Source organism: Rhynchophorus ferrugineus, unplaced genomic scaffold, assembly GCF_030347505.1.
Source record: "Rhynchophorus ferrugineus isolate W39M unplaced genomic scaffold, kcgeb_rfMv2 rfM6, whole genome shotgun sequence".
NCBI lineage: Eukaryota > Metazoa > Arthropoda > Insecta > Coleoptera > Curculionidae > Rhynchophorus > Rhynchophorus ferrugineus.
In genome coordinates, this window is record NW_027472585.1 from 4,037,910 (window position 1) to 4,057,633 (window position 19,724).

General features: G+C 29.9%; 2 protein-coding genes across 8 annotated transcripts in view; both read left to right on the forward strand.

The window, feature by feature from the left end:
• Proc-R (Proctolin receptor) overlaps positions 1-4,539 on the forward strand; it is a 28,123-nt gene extending 23,584 nt beyond the window's left edge. For 2 of the 3 annotated variants that reach the window (XM_076408393.1, XM_076408394.1), the window contains 3 exons: positions 168-321; positions 2,319-2,560; positions 4,269-4,539. In XM_076408393.1, the coding sequence (XP_076264508.1) occupies positions 168-321; positions 2,319-2,560; positions 4,269-4,355 (483 nt within the window). In that variant the 3' untranslated portion in view covers positions 4,356-4,539. Of the gene's footprint in view, positions 1-167; positions 322-2,318; positions 2,683-4,268 lie in introns of all 3 variants that reach the window. The other variant, XM_076408395.1, reaches the window with a different exon arrangement.
• A 4,081-nt stretch (positions 4,540-8,620) lies between these two features.
• LOC143198838 (uncharacterized) overlaps positions 8,621-19,724 on the forward strand; it is a 39,818-nt gene continuing 28,714 nt past the window's right edge. Inside the window, exon 1 of one of the 5 annotated variants that reach the window (XM_076408386.1) lies at positions 8,621-8,777. The gene's annotated coding sequence lies outside the window, so the exon portion shown is untranslated. The remainder of the gene's footprint in view (positions 8,778-19,724) is intronic. The other 4 variants (XM_076408392.1, XM_076408390.1, XM_076408388.1 and 1 more) reach the window with 4 other exon arrangements.

A 19,724-nucleotide genomic window follows, 5' to 3' on the forward strand; every position in this document is an offset into this window, starting at 1 on the left:
TTTAATTCGTGCATAATGAACATAGACATCACCATGCTATTTGATATGGATCAACTATGACACGTCATTTATCTGCATTTGGCACGATGTTATAAACATTCAATGTTAACAAATCATTGGATGATAAAGTCCAAACCCGTAGTTTTGTAAATCTGGATATTTTTTAGGATGCTGTTTCATCTCATAACGAGAACCGAATAACGCTGATGCTTATTTCGGTGGTGGTAATGTTTCTGATATGTCAAACACCAACTGCTTCCTTTCTAATCTATTCCAACTTTTATCCGCCTACGACGCCCAGTAAAAGAAATATACACAATAGTAAGTATACAATATGGTTTAGATATAAACTAATTAATAAACAACTCTTGTTAATTTTAAGAATAAATCTGACTATTTTTTTATTGATAATGGAGTAAAACTGCTAAAGGGGGTGGCACTAATAGGTGTCGAAATTAATTCGTAGAAAGAAAATAAAATAATAAATTTATAATGAAATGGAGAAACTGTTTAGAAATTCTTTTTTTGGATTACGACTACTTGATGCTTTAATGAAGGTTTCGTCTACCCCCATATAGGGTATGGTATTAACTCAATACATATAATTTAAGAATTGTTTTGTATGGTCTTAACAGAGAAGGCGCTGAGAACGTCATTTGGCTACATTTCATTATTCAGTTTAAATTACCATTACAGACACCTGTAAATAAAAAATTTTACTAGGAAGGCATTTATAGACTAGTATTTGTGATTGACTTTATATAGACCTTGTACGCATCACGTGACTAATCCATGATATCACATTCTGCAATCCAATATATATAAAAAGTATATAAAAAATACTTCAATACAAAAATAAAGAAGCTGCAACCTAATTGAGAACGAATCTCCTGGTGAATATAATAAAAATTGTCTATAGCGCCTTTTACCTTTTTCATATTTCTTTAGTGCTGTAAATTTAAATAACATGTATTAATGTTCCTATCTATTTGTTCCCTCATACTGAAAGCGAACCAAGTTCGTGTCTTTTAATATTTTATTCACTTGTTCAACACAAAAACGTATTATTATATAATTTTATATACTTGCTATATACTTTCGAAAGTACTTTTTGAGTAATACAATGAAGTATATCAAACAGCGAAAACAATTTAATCCAAAAAAAAGACGTTGTTTATAAATTATGAATTTTTGTTATTTAGTCTTTAAATAAGTAAAATATAGTGAAAATGATATTAATATCTCAGGTGTTTTGCAATAGTGGATTACGAGAATGCATCTCACCATTTTTCGTCCACGAATTAATATCTATTAGTTCCAAAATGAGTCATATGCTTGTCAAAAATATCAGTTTATTCAAGTATTTACAAGATATTATTATTATATCGTAAAATTCTACTACAAAATTGGAGAGCTATGAATTTACTTAAAAAATTGACTTATTCAAAGATACAAAGCGGCGACACTGAGGGCTTTTATTCATTAGAAAACAGACTAAAACTTGTTCACCATTCAGGTAGTCTTAAATCATATATCCAATATTAAGGGCTGTAACCAGCATTATAATATATATTCTATTCAAAGTTTCTTTGTACATACGTCATCATCAAGATGATTAATGTATTGCCTGCCGCAATTTGTAAATTATTTTTAGAATCAGACAATATTTTCCTATTCATTTCATTCTAGTTAAAAAGAGACACAATGCTCTCTGATTAGTTCGAACACGTAAACGAATGAGCCTGTCAAGGTCATCCGGTTGTCAGACGTATGCAAAATTCTTGAAAGCAATAATGATAAGAGGTTATAATTCTAACCTATTGTGGCTGTATAATTAACTGTAGTTTTTAGATGTACCATAATATTAAAATAAATTATATTTGATAACATTTTTGTTGTATGTCAATGCCAAACTGAACTGAAACTCAGAATTGATGCGGCATCATTGCGACGTTTTGACGTAACAAATTTAGATGACGTATGCACAAAATAACTTTGAATAGACTATATATATATACATATATATATATATATATATATATATATATATATATATGTATATATATATATGTATATATATATACATATATATACATATATGTATATATATATATATATATATATATATATATATATATATATATATATATATACATATATATATATATATATATATATATATATATATATATATATATATATAAATTACTCTCTGAAGTAAAACATTCAAATTTGTTTAAATAGATATAATCCATAACACATCTGCAACAAACAGCATCTGCAAGTTACACTTTAACAATATCTTTGTTGAATTTCAGCTCTAGGGAACGTATTCAATTTCCTGATAACCGTAAACGCGTCCTGTAACTTCCTGCTCTACAGTACGATGTCGAAAAAGTTTCGAAGCACCTTCAAAAAACTGTTCCTCGATAGGGGGAAGAACAAGCGTCAGGACACGATCGTGATGTCGTCGTCGAAAAGCAATTCGCAAAAATTCAACCCATACCATCACGGTATAAAGCGGAACCCGACCGAATACCATACCCCAAGAAACTTGGAGGTAACTATATATTTTTTTAATAAAGGAAAGTACGTGAATACTTACCGGCTGAATGTTGGTATTGGAGTTGATATAAATTGAAAGGATTGAATGGCTTGAATCTAATCATCCCTGCCCTATTGGTAATTTCATTTTATTTTTATTACTAAAGTACTGCTAACACTAATGTTCTGATTAGCTCTTACACGTGTGCTTATATCTATTTCATGTGCTTTAACTCTTGCATTGCTCATGTCTTAAATTTAAACTGTTTTAAATATTCAGAGAATAAGGTTCTAATCTTTATTTATTAGGTCATTATCAATGTTAATTTAGTAAAAAATTGTGTCCCATTAACTATTATAATTACAATTAGAAAAATGCAAGACTATTATATTGAAATACTCTATTCTTGTAATTATTTTCTTTTTTATTAATTGGACTATATCTATAAAAATATAGTTATTATTGTTCACTATTGATTACTCACTAGGTCTTTTTATAATTGGAAAGAATTGCTGGAATATAACTTTCCAATAGTTTTTTGACTGGTTATTAAATGTTATTATTTTAAGGGGTGAACACCAAGGATGTAGATATTATTTTTATAATCCCACCCTGAAATAAACAACCAAGGTGGTGCCTTCACTTTTTAAGTATGTTTCCTTAAATTAAAGGTTGTACTATAGATTTAGGTGCTATTTAATATCTATACGGATAATTTAAAAATTAGTTTAATATCCAATCCAAATATATTAAAAGATGACCACCTTCTCGTTCTTCTTTTTTTTGAAGGCAATCTATCAAAACATTATCAATCAAAGAATCAACGGAATCATTAAGAATCACCCTACGTCATTTGCGATACACTCAGTAAATGAATGAGGTTTGAAAGATGAAATTTAACACAAATCCTTAGTCGAACAACCAAACTTCCATTTGAATGACCGCATAGTTTTGTAACAGTATAATTCACAAAAATAATTCATGTCAACACGTAAAATCAAATTTCACACGTCAACTTTAACTTGTAGAAGATATCTCTGACAACCGTTATTGAGATTACAATTTTCGGGTATTTTTATCCAGATTTTATTTTATTATATCGCAGCACATATAATGTATCGGCTGAAGTATACTCGGAAATTAAATAAAAGTTAAATAAATATGATGCTAGTTTTTTACATTTTTAACTATTGTTATTTAATGAGCGAAAAATTCATATTTATAGCCCTTAAATGGGTCTAAATGGGCATTTCAAAGATCAAAACGTTATTCTTGTTAAATGGTGAACAAACGTGGCTAGTATTTCGAAAATACGTTCCTTATATAGAAATGTTTAGGTCTAAATTAAAATAGATCAAAGTCAGATCGGAAATATCTCAAATATTAAATCATACAAAGCCCAAATATAGAAACTTTTTTTTTAATTGTTCTAAAACTATTCAGTATAATGTTATTGTTTATGGAAATTATTATATCATAAGAGTTTTTTTAAATTGCCTAAAATCTGACGCCTTTAAATATTATATACTATTTTGCAATCTATGTGTTGTATTTATCTTAAATATCTGTGAAATATTTTTAAACGTATATTTAAATTATGTTAAAAGTAAAATTAAAATAATTTTAATGAACCACATATTATAAAGTAATATATTTTAATTAATTATTAATAATGTCTTTTAGTAGATGAATTTGGAGACATGGAATTTTATTTTTGTTTCAGACACAAAGTTTAACCGGTCTTCCAAGATCCAAATCTATGATGTTACGCCCAATGGGAAAAGCGAAATCCACTGATTTGATTGTATGACACGACGTTTTAGGAATAGAGTGCGAATCGTGAAGAAAAGTATTTTTAGTTTAGAACTAATTGTTAACATTTGCATAATTATTTATGTAAAAAAACTTTGTGTTGCTAGTCATATTATACCATAAGTTATTTTATAGAGATACAGTTGTTGTTAAGCATTAGAATAAAAAATATTTTTTTAGTATATTAATCTTTTATATTTTTTTTTACCTTAAGTATTATGCCGAATGCGCCAGTGACGCAGGATTAGCTTTCGTCGTTGAATCTTATGAGATCATGCCTTTAAATGGATCGCAGTTGTTTATGTCTTACATTGTCATAACCTATTAACCACCGCGAAAATAACCCTACAAGATATTTATTAATCATGTTTGTACATAAACAATTTCCGCATTGTGATTTTGATAAATCGATTTATATTTAAACAATATTTATTTAAAATACGTTGGTGATTATATAAGAAAATAAACTATACTGAATTATGTCTGTTAAACATATCCTTGTTCGTAAAATTTTTGCTATGCCCAAATTTTTATTAGTTACGCAAGCTGACGTTTTTGACATTTCTTGTGTCAAAATATCAATATATCGTTGATTTACGATTATGACCCTATGATTTTGAGTAAAACATTATTTTGACGGTAACTTTTAAAATCGTCTCCGTTTTAAAAACCGGAATTATCTGCGCCCACCTCGGCAGGGCTCCGGACAACTCCTGAAAAGCACGCAGGTGATCTTCGTTACCTGTTTCAGCATTCCTGTAATTCGACGTCAGCGCGAAAGATCCAGCGAAATAAGCAATCGCAGGCGTGCAGCGGCTATACCGAGGTCATTCAAAATGTTGTCAGGTCGAACGCGTTTAATTTTTTAATGTATCTTCGGATAGCATTATACTGTTTCATTTTTTTGTGATATTCCTTATCACACTAAGCTGATTTAACATGCATTTCTAATGTCATTTTTTGTTTTTTGCTTGAAAGAATTCTTTAATAGGTCAAAAACTATAATTAATGAAGTATTTCTTTTCTTCGAAGGACCTTTCAACAATTGCTATTACTCTATGCACTTGGTCGATTGTTGAGTGATGATTTCGAAATCCAAACTGGAAATTATGGCGCTAAGCTGATTTAACATGCATTTCTAATGTTAGTTTTTTTTAAGATATTGAAATATAATTGTCTAATCAAGATACATCTAGTAGTTATATTATTTTACGAATATAGTGCTTGAAAGCATTCTTTAATAGACCAAAAACTGTAATTAATGAAGTATTTCTTTTCTTCGAAGGACCTTTCAACAATCGCTGTTACTCTGTACACTTAGTCGATTGTTGAGTGGTGATTTCGAAATCCAAACTGGAAAACTAACATTTTGATAAATGGTTTAACATGTTTAATATGTTTTAACAGCAGTTTCTCAAATAATTTTGATACCGCAGGTAGCAGCTAAATATACCTGCTAGATCCAACTTTCTGTCGGTTTAAGCATAATTATTTATGCATGGTTGGAAACATGCTTCAGTCTCAAACAGGCATTAAATATGTATGTCAACACGATGATTGCTTTTCGTGGCAGTTCCTTCAATAATCCAGGTGAATTATTCCAGGAGCCTTTTTAGGATTGAAGTTGTTGTCAATTTCTGTGACAACTTTCATAGTAGGAAATCATATTTACAATTACATCGGGCTGACAAACATGATTCGTATCTACCATATTGTGTATTCTATAACATTCGGTTGGAATACGTTAGCTAAATGTTATTCGAATAATTCAGCTTTTTCATCGTTGCGTCGAACCCATTAATTTCGATCATTTTCTGTCTGCTTCCGGGTTTAATTCAGTTACATAGTTTTCAAAGCAACTCTGTTTATATTCTTTAATTTTTTATTTGTCTGATTAGTGATTCTGTTAAACGTTATTTTGTCTACAGCATTTCTGATTCTGTGCCATAGGTTTTCGTCTTTCTTTTATCAATTCCATAATATTAAGGAGGTAATTTACCTCATATTCTGATTTCCCACCTGATGTTGGGGCAACTTCTTTTGCAGCAGACCGAATTTATTCAATTATACTTTTGAGTGTTATGTTTAAACTGATATTTTTTCGAACGAATCCTATAGGAAAAATGCAATGCAATGATACACTTGAGTTGACACTGGAACTACAATTCAACCACTGACCAAAATAAGTGAATAACATTTGGCAATAGTTGGCAGCTTCTGTATTTTGTATATGATAGGCTGCTTCGTTATAATAAAACAATAACTACGAACACACTTAATATAAACCTAATAAAGTCAAAATGACTTTGAACTAATGTTTTGTGTTACTTACTTACATTTTAACCATATTTGTTACCATTTTTTACTGATTCCTATTTGTGGAACTCGGTTTACCTAACCTAAGAACTAAGCAGAACTTTAAATTTTACAAAAATATATAATATAATTATATAGATTTATCGGTAGCATCAAGTCATCTATATCTATATAAGTTTTCCGGGATTATCTCTAAATTAGCCATTCGTCACTAGATAATTAATTCGATTTGATTGTGTTGTGATCACTGTATTATTTCTCCACTATCCGCTTCATTTTCAGACACTCTATAATATTATAATTTTGTGTATATTGCTGGTCATCAGTGCGGTTAGCGTATGTGGTAGATCATTGTTCACTTAATAGACTGCGATGACCTGCGGTGTCAGGTCGTTTTCCCATTGGCAATGTTAATAATAAAATTAACCCAGTATATATTTCAAATCCACTCTTCGTAAATGCTTTCTCGACCACAATTAGAATACGATTCTAAATTACACACTAACCACATAGTTGTATCATATTTTATATATAGGTCATTGTTTTTCACTTAAAATATTAAACGGTCAATGTCGAGAAATTATCTCCAAGGCTTGAAATATCATTATATTTTTTAATTGTGGTTTGGTAACAGTTTTAATCGGCATTCAATACGTCACAAAATAAATTTTTCAATCGCACCCATAAAAAACCAATAAAAATATTGATATATTTGTGACAGTGAAACTACAGTTGCCAGTAACAGTGACATTTTGTATGGGAAAATGAAATTATTGCCTTTGCCTATCTCTGGGAATGTGTGGGGTGTAGTAATAACGTTTCCATCTCTCTATACATTTTGGAGACGTGTCCAAAGCCTTACCCATCCTGAAAATTTGAAGTAATCGCGTCGATCCTATAATAAAATATAAGTCGGCAGACTCAAATAGCAAAATTAATAAGTTATTAATAGCAAAAGTATTATTATACGGAGCATTACTTATCTTTTGATTGTATTAGACATAAAAGTCGGTTAAAAATAATGAAATTATAATATCTAAGCAACACAACAACAATAGTGCAAAGCGCACGTTTTAACGGGCAATGGCCTGGTGAGAAGAACATAAGATTAAATGACAATTGAGAAATGACGCGCGTATACTGTGTTGCCACTTCACAAAAAAATAATAACGATACCAGTACCTATATTTAAGATAAAATAACCCTTTAAAATAACATAATTTATTGAAGCAACTAGAATGAACTATAAATTACATAAATACGACTACTGTGTCTAATAATTCGGCCACCTACTGTAAATATAAAAATACGGCTTATCCTAACTATAGTCTATATATATATATATATATATATATATATATATATATATATATATATATATATATATATATATATAAATGTACTAAAAACTAAATATGTACTTGAGATTCGTTAGTTAAAAAAATGAAATCATAAACATCGAAATCAATGTATTGCCTGCCGCAATTTGTAAATTCGTTTTAGAATTTACAATATTTTCCTTATCATTTTAGTCTAGTTAAAAAGAGACATGCTGTCTGATTAGTTCGAACACGTAAACGAATGAGACTGTTAAAGTCGTCCGGTTGTCAGACATATGCAAAATTCTTGAAAGCAACAGTGATAAGAGGTTATAATTCTAACCTATAAACTAGTGTGGCTGTATAATTAACTGTAGTTTTTAGATACACTATAATGTTAAAATAAATTATATTTGATAACATTTTTGTTCAATTTTTTTATATAGATTATAATTTTGTTGTAAGTCAAAGCCAAACTGAACTAAAACTCAGGGTTGATGCGGCAAAACTGCGACGTTTTGATGTCGCAAATTTAAACGATATATGTACAAAATAACTGTGAACAGACTATACGTATTAAAGTCCCCTCGTAACCCGACAGTCGAAGATTGCCGATTAACGGCGAGCACGGCGATCGGTTCACGGACGGACGGGACGGTCTTCATCTATACGTGCGCGCTTAAAAGCCGAGAATAAATTGTGGTGTCTTCGGTCTCAGCTTAGCAAGTGCGCGTTGTGTATGGTGTGCTTATCTCAGGATTACTTTTCTACGGAATTGCCTGAAGGTAAGTCCAACTATTTAACCGTAAACAACGACAGCGTTCAATAAAAACGGTGCGAGGCATTAGAAAGCAAGAGAGGGTATCGCACCTGTGGTTTAAACGGATGATTTCCCGCCTTTAAGGAAGGTTCCGAGAGGGTAATTGTACTTCATCAGATTGTGGATAACGAAAATAACCAGCAAATGTACAAACCGTCATTAATTCAATCTCATTAAACTATAAAAATAAATAAATTCTAAGGAAATCATTTTAAATGGTTAAAAACGCAATTTAAAATTATATAAAATATTTACGATTATATAAAGCAGTTTACAAAATAAATATATTAAAATTCAAGGTGAATACGGCATATATATGTGAACACTTTTATTACTTTTTAGTTGTTAAAGTGGCAACGCCAACGGATTATAAGCACATCGATTTTTTCATTCATTTATTGTTATTTAAATTTTGAGTTGGTGGATTTCAGTATTTATCAATCTGAGATCAAATAAGTCGAGTCATGAATTGTAATACACCCGAAATAGAGGTATAATAAGGTTCGATGGATTTTTAAAATTGTATACAATAAATAATGAACGAAAACCGAATGTTTTTATATGCTTCGGGTATTTAGGTTATGTCAGGCCTATTTTTTAGACATTTTTAAAAATTATTTAATAACTAACGGCTTTATTAATTGAATGCTTGTAAGTAGACTTAACAGCATTAAAAATGTATAATATATTTATGTCTTAAACTTATTAATTAATCCAGAGCATTAATTAATTAATTATTTCCACTGAAAAAATAAAAGTAAATATATGCTTATACTTTTTTTGATTTTCTAAATTATTATACTCAAACAAGCAGATATGACCATTTAACTGGAGATTAGGTAAATTTATTTCTTTTTGTTAGTTAGTCATTTAGAAATAAATAAATAACAAAAATTAAAATAATTACAAAATAATTGAAATGTCATCTGTCATGCTGTCATTTTATTGGTTATGTGTATTTCTTGGCTGTCAATAAGATAGTACAGTAGTTAATATATGAATATAGTATGTATATATGAATGAAATAATAATTAATTGAAATATAATCTAATACTTATAGTTCATACAGCATACGCACATAACCTAAAATAAAGTTAAATTGTTTTTTAATTCCATTCGTTCTAAAACAAAATTAAATGTAAATACTGGTTTATAATTTTTTAATTTGTTTAATTATTATATTCAGACAGGTATAGTCATTTGTCTAATATTAAGTGAGCTTATTTTGTTAGTGAGTTATTTAAAAAATATCTCAATGACAAAAAAAATAAATTAAAAGACAAAATAAAGAAAATGTCATCTGTCATACTATCAACATTTAGTTGTTGTATTGGAACAAGATAATAATTCATTGAAATATAATCTAAATATAGTTCATACAACATATGCACATAACCCAAAATAAAGTTAAATTCATTTTCAATTCCATTGGTTTAACATTAGGTCATGTTTTATTTGGTTTCTATATTTTGAAATAAATCGTTGGTATCCATTAAGAAAGATAGCATGAGATATAGCGTGTAAGCTTTCTAGAGGTTGCCAAGCCTGCCGAACTGCTTCGAATCGTTCACCTTGATTTTATAAAAATATAATTCATGGTTAAAATACTAAAATCGCTTAATTAATTTAATTAAAAATAAAAACTAAATAATATGTATTTGAAATTCGTTCGTTAAAAAAATCTAAATCATAAACATTCCTTGTTTTTTTATAGTACTGGTTTTATTTTTGGTAAACATCTGGTTAATGGGTTATATGTGGTATTATATATCATAAAAAATCTCATACTTTTTAATAAATACATTTCAAAACTAATTAGTATTACTATAGAGTTAAATTTAATTTACATTTATTTTACGATTTAAGAGTTTTATTCTCACTTTTAACAGATTTGAACGTGGTTAGTTCATTATCAATTTTTATCAGTTAATGACTTCATTTTGTGGTGGTCATGTTGAAAAATTATCAAAATTTTATAATTTTTTATGCAGAAAATTGTAACTTCGGTTTGTGGTCATAACCACTTTGAATGTCTCAATCAATCACAAGTTATCTTCAGCATTATATTGTGCCATTATATTTCTTAAATAAAGATATATTCACTCTCAGATAATCAAACCTATAAGCCAACATAACCAACATACAGCACTTCTAAAAATCATTAACACATCAACCGGACATAATCAAAAAAAAAGTTCAATATCAGGTCAATTGAAAAGTCCCCGGCCTGACACAGGTGGCGCCACTATGATTAAATCCATATGTTTTTTAGTTAGCCGTAACCCTCAAAAGTTGCGTGTTTGACAGCTGTCAGATCATTAGTTTGTGAATTATAGCATTTTGAGTGAAGCAACTTTTGTTATTGTGAAAAAAATGTAAAAAAGGAATTTCGCGTGTTGATAAAATATTGCTTTTTGAAGGGAAAAAATACAGTTGAAGCAAAAAGTTGGCTTGATACCGAGTTTCCGGACATTGCTCCAGGAAAATCAACCATCAAGGATAGGTATGCTAAGTTTAGACGTGGTGAAATGAACATTAACAAAATCCGCAAAATGACTTTAAATGACCGTAAATTGAAACTGAATGAAAGAGCAGATACACTAAAGATATCAACTGAACGTGTACATCATATCATTCAGGACTATTTGGGTATGGAAAAGCTCTGTGCCAAGTGGGTGCCGCGCGAGCTCACTTTTGTCCAAAAACAACGACGAGTTGATGATTCGGAGTAGTGTTTGAGGATGATCAAGTGTAATAAACCCGAGTTTTTGCGTCGATATGTGACAATGGATGAAACATGGCTCCATCATTTTACTCCGAAGTCCAATCGACAGTCATTCGAGTGAACTGCACATGATGAATCCGCTCCAAAGCGTGGGAAAACGTAACAGTAGGCTGGCAAGGTTATGGCGTCTGTAATTTGGGATGCGCATGGAATAATAGTCATTTACTACCTTGAAAAAGGAAGGACCATCAACAGCGACTATTACATAGTGTTATTAGACCGTTTGAAGGACGAAATCGCCGAAAAACGGCCGCATTTGAAAAAAAAAGAATGTGCTACTTCAACAAGACAATGCATCTTGTCAATAGTCCATGAATTGGGCTTCAAATTGCTTCCTCATCCACCGCACTCTCCAGATCTGGCCCCCAGCGACTATTTCCTGTTCTCAGATCTCAAAAGAATGCTCGCTGGGAAGAAATTTTCCTCGAATGAAAAGATGATCGACGAAACTATATCGAAGGCCTATTTTGAAGCAAAGGACAAATCGTACTACAAAAATGGTATCCAAAATTTGAATGGTCGCTATAATCAGTGTATCACCCTTGAAGGGAATTATGTTGAGACCGTGGATTTTTCAAGTGACCTGTTATTTGAATGACAGAAATAATTAAATACACATATGCAGTCATTTTAACATTTTGGTAAGTACATAATAAATGAAGCCGCAAATTACAACGGAATGGCTGATTTTTCTTATTAGTCAATTTATAAAATCTTGGTGCCTGATTATATTATACCTTTTTATTATAAATATTTAAAATTTATTCAATATTCCTTTGTAGTTAATGCACTAACTTTATATTTCATAAATATTTATTTATTTTTAATTATTTCAACGTTGAATGTATATATATGAACTTAATTTTTAATTGTTTTTTATTTTTAAATTTTTAATTTTTAAATTTATAATAAAAAATTAAATAATTATTTTATAATAAATGTATAAATGAATATGAGATGTATAATATATATATATATATATATATATATATATATATATATATATATATATATATATATATATATATACTAAATAATTTCTAATAAGAAATACCCTCTTTTTGTTGCGAAAACTAAAAAATCTATCTCTATCTACGGACAAAAATATTTATGAGGTAAATTAACAGTGAACTTGATAACCTTTTATTTATGTATTAAATTACACATGCTCCAAAACAAATACTTCTGATTATATTTACGATATCACGCTCTGGTGTTATTTAAATTATAGAGTGATTATCGTCGACAGTAATGTTATAAAATACCATATGTGTCGTAATTTCATTGATACATAGTTGGCTTTGGCTATTTTTATTTCTAGGCTTACTTAAAAAAGATTATTTTTAAGGTTGGTTTGAATTTAGATAATATAATGTCAATATGTACGGTTTTGGATCAAAACTATTGATCTAAACAATATTATATTATCCTGTAATCTTAGAAATATGAAAATCCATTTATATTGAGTATTTGCAGATAATGTTATGTAATAATATAATCTACACTCGGTAATGAAACAATACATCTTAAGTACTATATAAATAATGACGTTGAAGACTGAAGAGTCTTTGGTGTAGCGAAAAAATGTACAGATGAAGGCACTAACTGAGTCAGTAAGGACTGAATAGTGAATAGTTAAGAAATTATTTCGATCTACAATTATATTTATTAATAGCGACCCGCCCCGGCTTCGCACGGGTGCAATGCTGATACTAAATTAAATACACTACAGAAAAAATATGAACGTTGTATATAAAAACATAGCGGCCCGCTCCGACTTTGCACGGGCATAAAATATATATGCCTATGTCACTCAATGAAAACATGATTAAAATCGATCCAGTATTTTTGGTTCATTCATTACTGCCCTTGGCCTGCACGCATTAAATTTGGAGTAAAACAATTCCTCTTCCCCTATACTTACTATGAAGATTTCCTGCTATCTTTGGAATATCTAAATTCATTCAATTTTTATTACATTACACATTTTTAAACGCAAATTTTAAATTTGTAATATCTCCGAAAATATTTGTTTAATTTACATGCTGTAAGGAACCATATTGATCTATATTAATTGCACACTGTATTTAAGGTAGTTAATTCGATAAGGATTAATGCCGTATTGCTTAAAATAGCTTCGTAAATAAGCCATTTTCTCTCGTAAAAAGTAAACAATAAAAATGGTTAATGTGGGTTATCCCTAAAAGATAAACATATACCATCGCGGACTTTTTTGTAGACCTTCTTATGGTGTACAATACTGTAGTACATTAATTTGATCTAACTCGTAGGGTTAGGCAGCGTTTTTGCTAATTGCTAAATAAGCCTAAAAAAATAGGTTAATTTACGACATCACGTTAGAAACCTCTAAAATTAGCAATGTTGCCTTAGTATATTATGCATGTATTATACATATAAGCCTTCCTCTTGAATCACTCTATCTATTGAAAAAACCCGCATCAAAATCCGTTGCGTAGTTTTAAAGATTTAAGCGCACATAGGGATATAGGGACAGAAAAGGCGACTTTGTTTTATACTATGTAGTGATTTTAAATAATAACCTAAATCAAAATATATATTTCTTTAATCTAGACATCAGATGTCATATCTCAATTTACATAAAACATTGTACGGTATAAGGCTGCTTATTGAAAGTCGTGCTATTGCTCATTGAAAATTGCAATTGTTTTCAATTTCCTTTGGAGCTAATACCTCGACATAAAAACCCGAATGTTTACCAGATTTATAATAATAAATTTTCGTGGTGTAAACGAATTTTCTTGCAGAGCCCGGAGTCAAGGTTAAGACCGATATTTGATTATTTTTATGTGGATTTTTGCGGCACATTTCTGTTTCGCGCTGATCAGAAAGTTTTATTTATAGAATTCGATCCGATTAAACTCAGTGTTTATATCTTAAAATCCCGATATTGTAATAGTACGAATTTAGATTTTCGTTCGGCTATTAATACGCACCCTGTGAGTATTTGGTTCTCGGATAACATTTTGGTAGTAAAGTTGTTTTTTCTTTCCAGGAATTAACCCGTAATCGTAGCTTTATTGGATAATGACGGATCGCCCGATGTAAAAGTTTAACCGATAAAAAATGTTTGAGAAAATGCATTCAGAAATATAGTTTTCGTCCTGGAATCTCAAATCCATTATTGTTTTACTATTTCGCTATTATTTCTTCCTTGAAATAAAATCTGGAACGTTTATTTAATAATGTTCCAGGACTATAACATATTAGAAGTCTAAAATAGAATTTGTTGATAGAATTAGAAGTTGTGTGGCTATCATCCTTATAGTCATTCTTATATTTACTATTTTCTTATTATATCGTACTTTCAAAAATTATTCTTTTATTTATCTATTACTTAGATCTACAAAAAAATCTAAGGACTCTAGATTTTTCGACGTAATTTTTATGTTTTTGCGTGCGCTCAATCCAATAATTATTTTTTATGCATGTTCATCGATTTCGCCGTCATTATGTAGGTAATCTGATAATGAAATCAGGCATCGGACATATATACCCTACTATCTCCTTTATTTTATATTATAAACTTTTTTAAACGACCTTAAGCCCTAGCGAGACTCGATCCTAATACATTATTGTCGGCGAGCTAAACTCTTAGCCCGCTGGATAGCATAACAAAATACATAGAAATCGGTTGACGATACTAAAACAGCTTCTATGCAAATATCAAATGTTCAGAAATATACTTTTCAGTTCAGATCATTTCTACGTTTGATTTTTATTATTAATTTCTTGTATAAATTAATTCTAAACTAATTTATAAGTTACTTTTTTGTTATTCTTTTCAGATATCAAAATATCCATATGAATGATCATTAATATGATGTAACATATATAAAATAAATTCTATTTTAAGGACTGTTTAATATTCATAATTAATTAATACATATTTATATATAGATATTTTGTTGCAATAATAACACCGTTTACTTATGATCATTGAGTTTCTACATTTAGAATTCAATTCAACTTGTCCAACGAGCAATAAAACCAACAAAATAGCAATCAAGACTGAAAGTTCTTTGATAACTTGAATTATACTATTTGATAATTAAAACCAATGAAAAATCGGAAAAAACAACATACTTCAAGATCGGTGGAAATATTGAAAATATGAATATAACCTTAGCTTTTACCGATATTTTCTTGGTCAGTTTACGTATGCTGACAGATCATTTCTTGTTTCTATATTTGGCCAATCCATGTAAGGCCAGACGTTGTAGTGCGTAGGTTTTTTGACCATATGTTCTAAATGATCGACTATGTTAAACTTTAAATGTTTATCATTCCTTTTATAACAATATCATAATAAATAATTTTAATTTAGAAAATATATTAAATAAATAAATAAGTAAACAATTTATTTTGTCGTAATAAATAAATTAGACATTTATTTTATAATATGTTAATCGGACTCTTGTTTCAATCATAATTCTTTTCTTATTTAACTCCAAAAGTTTCTCCAAAAAAAATATCAATTTCAGAATGATTTCAGTAGAACCGTCTAAATGTAGGCATTCCCTTCAAAAAGGTTTTTTTTTCATTAATTACATTTTACATTAGATACGCCTAAAAATCTTAATTTAATCAAACTATACATCTGCATGAAGTTTCGCTTCAATATTCTGATTTCCTGTGTGTTGTCCATTAGTATTGATTCTATATCTCTATGATATAGTAACTATTATATGTTTTAAGGCAAAATATTGGATAACTTCGTAAATTCATTTGATTTCGAGGTCATCGTATAATTCGTTGGTTACGTAGCGATTAACACTGGTAATTAATAGGAAAACTTTGTTTTCGTCAGTTTTGGATTGCTAGTTGGTTTTATGTTTTAGTGAAATCCCGTATATACACACTCTAGGCCCAAATTGGTTGCATTATTGACTGATAAACCAATAATTCTTTGCTTTTAGGTCAAGTTCAGAGTATCTTCGGACTAACCAGTACAGTTTGATTTTTAGTCTGATCTGCGTTGCTTTTTGTCTGATATGTTTTAAATTTAACCTACCACTAAGATGGATGCCAAGGTATTTGGTTGATTCTGCTTGAAGAATCGGACATCCCTCAAGCTATTATTTTCACTCTCTAGTCCATTCGTAGATCTTGTCAACAGCCACTGTGGACTGTACTTTTTCCACAGCCCGAGACAGAAATATATCTTTTGCCACAATAATTGTCTGTCGGTAAATGTTCCAAGTAATGTGTCTTTTGTTGTTGGGATATCAGCAGTGTAGAGCAGATACAGCAGTCCCAAGACACTACACTGAGGAGCTCCAGCAAAAATAGGTTTAAATGTTGAGAATGTCTTTGTATGCGAGACTACCTTCTCTTTGGAAAATATATGTCTTCAGGATTTGACAATATTTCCGCGATAACAATTTGCGCATCTTACTTTACTCTTAAAGCTATCCCGCTCAAAAGCTTGAGAGACGTCTCTAGAGAGGAATATTGCGGGGCAGTATTTCTATTCTTCAAAAGCCTTTTCAATAACCTTTGTTACTCTGCGAAGCTGGTCGATTGTAGTGATTTCGAAATCTAAACTGAGCATCTGGCATCAAAAGGACAAATATGTTAAATATCATTGACGGAAATTTAGTTTAATTTTTTTTTTATTTTATCGACCGGTTATCAATCTGTGTAGCAATATAATGTGATATCAAACGAAAACTTAACCAAAAATAGCGTGTTAATCGATAGATTAATGTATCAAGCGACAATAAACGTGTTCCGTGCTTGCTTCTTACACGTTATCAGATTTAAATGATGGGTATTCACCACCAGATAGGTTATCTAATAATTTTGGCGAATGCGATAAAGTAAAAATACAAACATGCGTAAATAAACATTGTTACGCAATAGATTTTGCATTAAGACGAAGTACCTAGGAAATCGAACTTATCTTCCTAATTTCCCTTATTATCAATAAAAAAATCAGTGTTTTTTTCTGTATCAACCAAGTATAGACATAATCGTGTTCCGAAAAGATGAGATATTTTTATTAAATCAGATAAATTTAGCAAAACAACAACTTGACACTTGATAATGTGTATTTCATTTGATAGCGTAATTATATATAGTCCAATTCAATAAAACAGTGAACTCACGTCATCTAAATGTATGACGTCAACTTTAAGTTTTAGCTCATTTTGGCTTTGACATATAACTAAATTCTAATTTAAATAAAATAATGAAACAGAAAAATTTATCTACTATAATTTATATAAAGTAATGATCAGCGTTAATTTGAAATTCAGGAAAACAAGCAAAGCGCCAAAACAGCGTTTGTCGGTTTGTAACCTCTAAAGTTGCAGTCGTTTGACAACCAGACGAAATTTGTTGGTTGACTCGGTTACGTTATGTTGGAACTTATCACATAGCATTGTATCTCTATTTAATCATAATCAAACGAGAAGGATAATATTGTCTGATGTTAAAATGAATTTACAATTTGCGATAGGCTGTACATTCAACATCATAATGACGTGAGTTCACTGGAATACTGAATAGTCTATATATCATAAGCAATATATCTTTAACCAAGTACTAGTTAATACAATAACACCGGTTTCTTCAAGCATATCCGCAGAATCAATTAAACATTTTAAACGACACAATATCCATAACTGAATTGATTTCCGAGAAATTGCATTTATAATACTCGACGGTATATTAAAACGTTCGAGAGGCATTAAAATGAATTAGTCATCGATTTATTTAAGACAATGACAACTACGGATGCACAATACATAAATCTGTGTCGTGATAACGATAAAATTGGAACATCTTAGTATTTGTGGTAATAATTGCTCAAAAATGTCTTTTGTTCGTAAAAGCTTTTAGTTAAATTAAAATTACTTGGGGTAAATAATAATATTATGTTAAAAAATAAGCGTAATTTATTTCTATAAATTTATTTCATATCAAGGCAATCTGCCTAAAAGCTTTCTAAAGTGCATTTTAGATATATCTATTCAAAAGACTCTCTTACTCAGTCATAAACACTGTAAAAATTAATTATTCAGCTTTTCAGTGTTTGTCCATTGACATTGCTTCTTCATTAATGACGCACTCCTCATCCCTCTTCTTATAATTTCTAACCATTGTCGTTCTGTGTAACAAAAAAAATTATGGGTATCATTAAATTTAAAATTCCATAATTATCAATTGCGAGTGGTCAATATGGAGATCGATAGACCAGCGAGTTTAAGCACGTGCCACCTTAACAAAACGAGTGTGTTTGTGATCCTACACACTACGAGTATTAATCAATAAATTTACATTATTATGATTAAAACTATTCTACACATTTTAAATTATCTGAATCATTTAAATTTTAAAATAAGCTTTATAAAGCTAAATGTTCTGCTATATTCTTAGAGGTAGCACAAGACTTCTATCTAGGTATGGCATGGCGGTCTTGATCATAAGCTACAAAAAATGTTACTGAAATGACACACAGCTATAGATTCTTTACGATTTACTTCTTTCTTTCTTTACATCACTCTATACATGTGATACCCCACAAAGACAGACAACATCGAAGATACAACACAAAAATTACAACTAGCAAGTGACAAAATAAATAATTGGACCCAATCTTGGAAAATAAGAATTAACGAAAGTGAATCTGTGCATGTGCATTTCACGTATAAACAGACCGCACAAGCACCAATAACAATAAATCTATCATTCTATCATTCAACAACGCTAAGTATCTCAAAAAAAACAAAGAAAAAGAAAAGGAAAGAACTGGAGTTCAAATATAGGATAGTGGGTTGGTTAATTGGAAGAAAATCACAATTATCAGTACATAATACATTGCTATTTATATTTCACGAAAAATAATATCAATACAACACAATTTTTCCAGAGCAAAAAAGTTCTGAGAAGTATGGTGAGTGCACCGTGATACTGCAAGACTGATTACTTACATCGATACCTCTAGATACATGAGGACAGGCTACATTTTCATGTCATTATCGAAGTAATACAACTCTTGGATAACACCAGGACAGGACACAGATACTAAAGAATCAACCCATTTGATTTTGTATAGTGTAGTGAGGAGCATTTAATACAAAT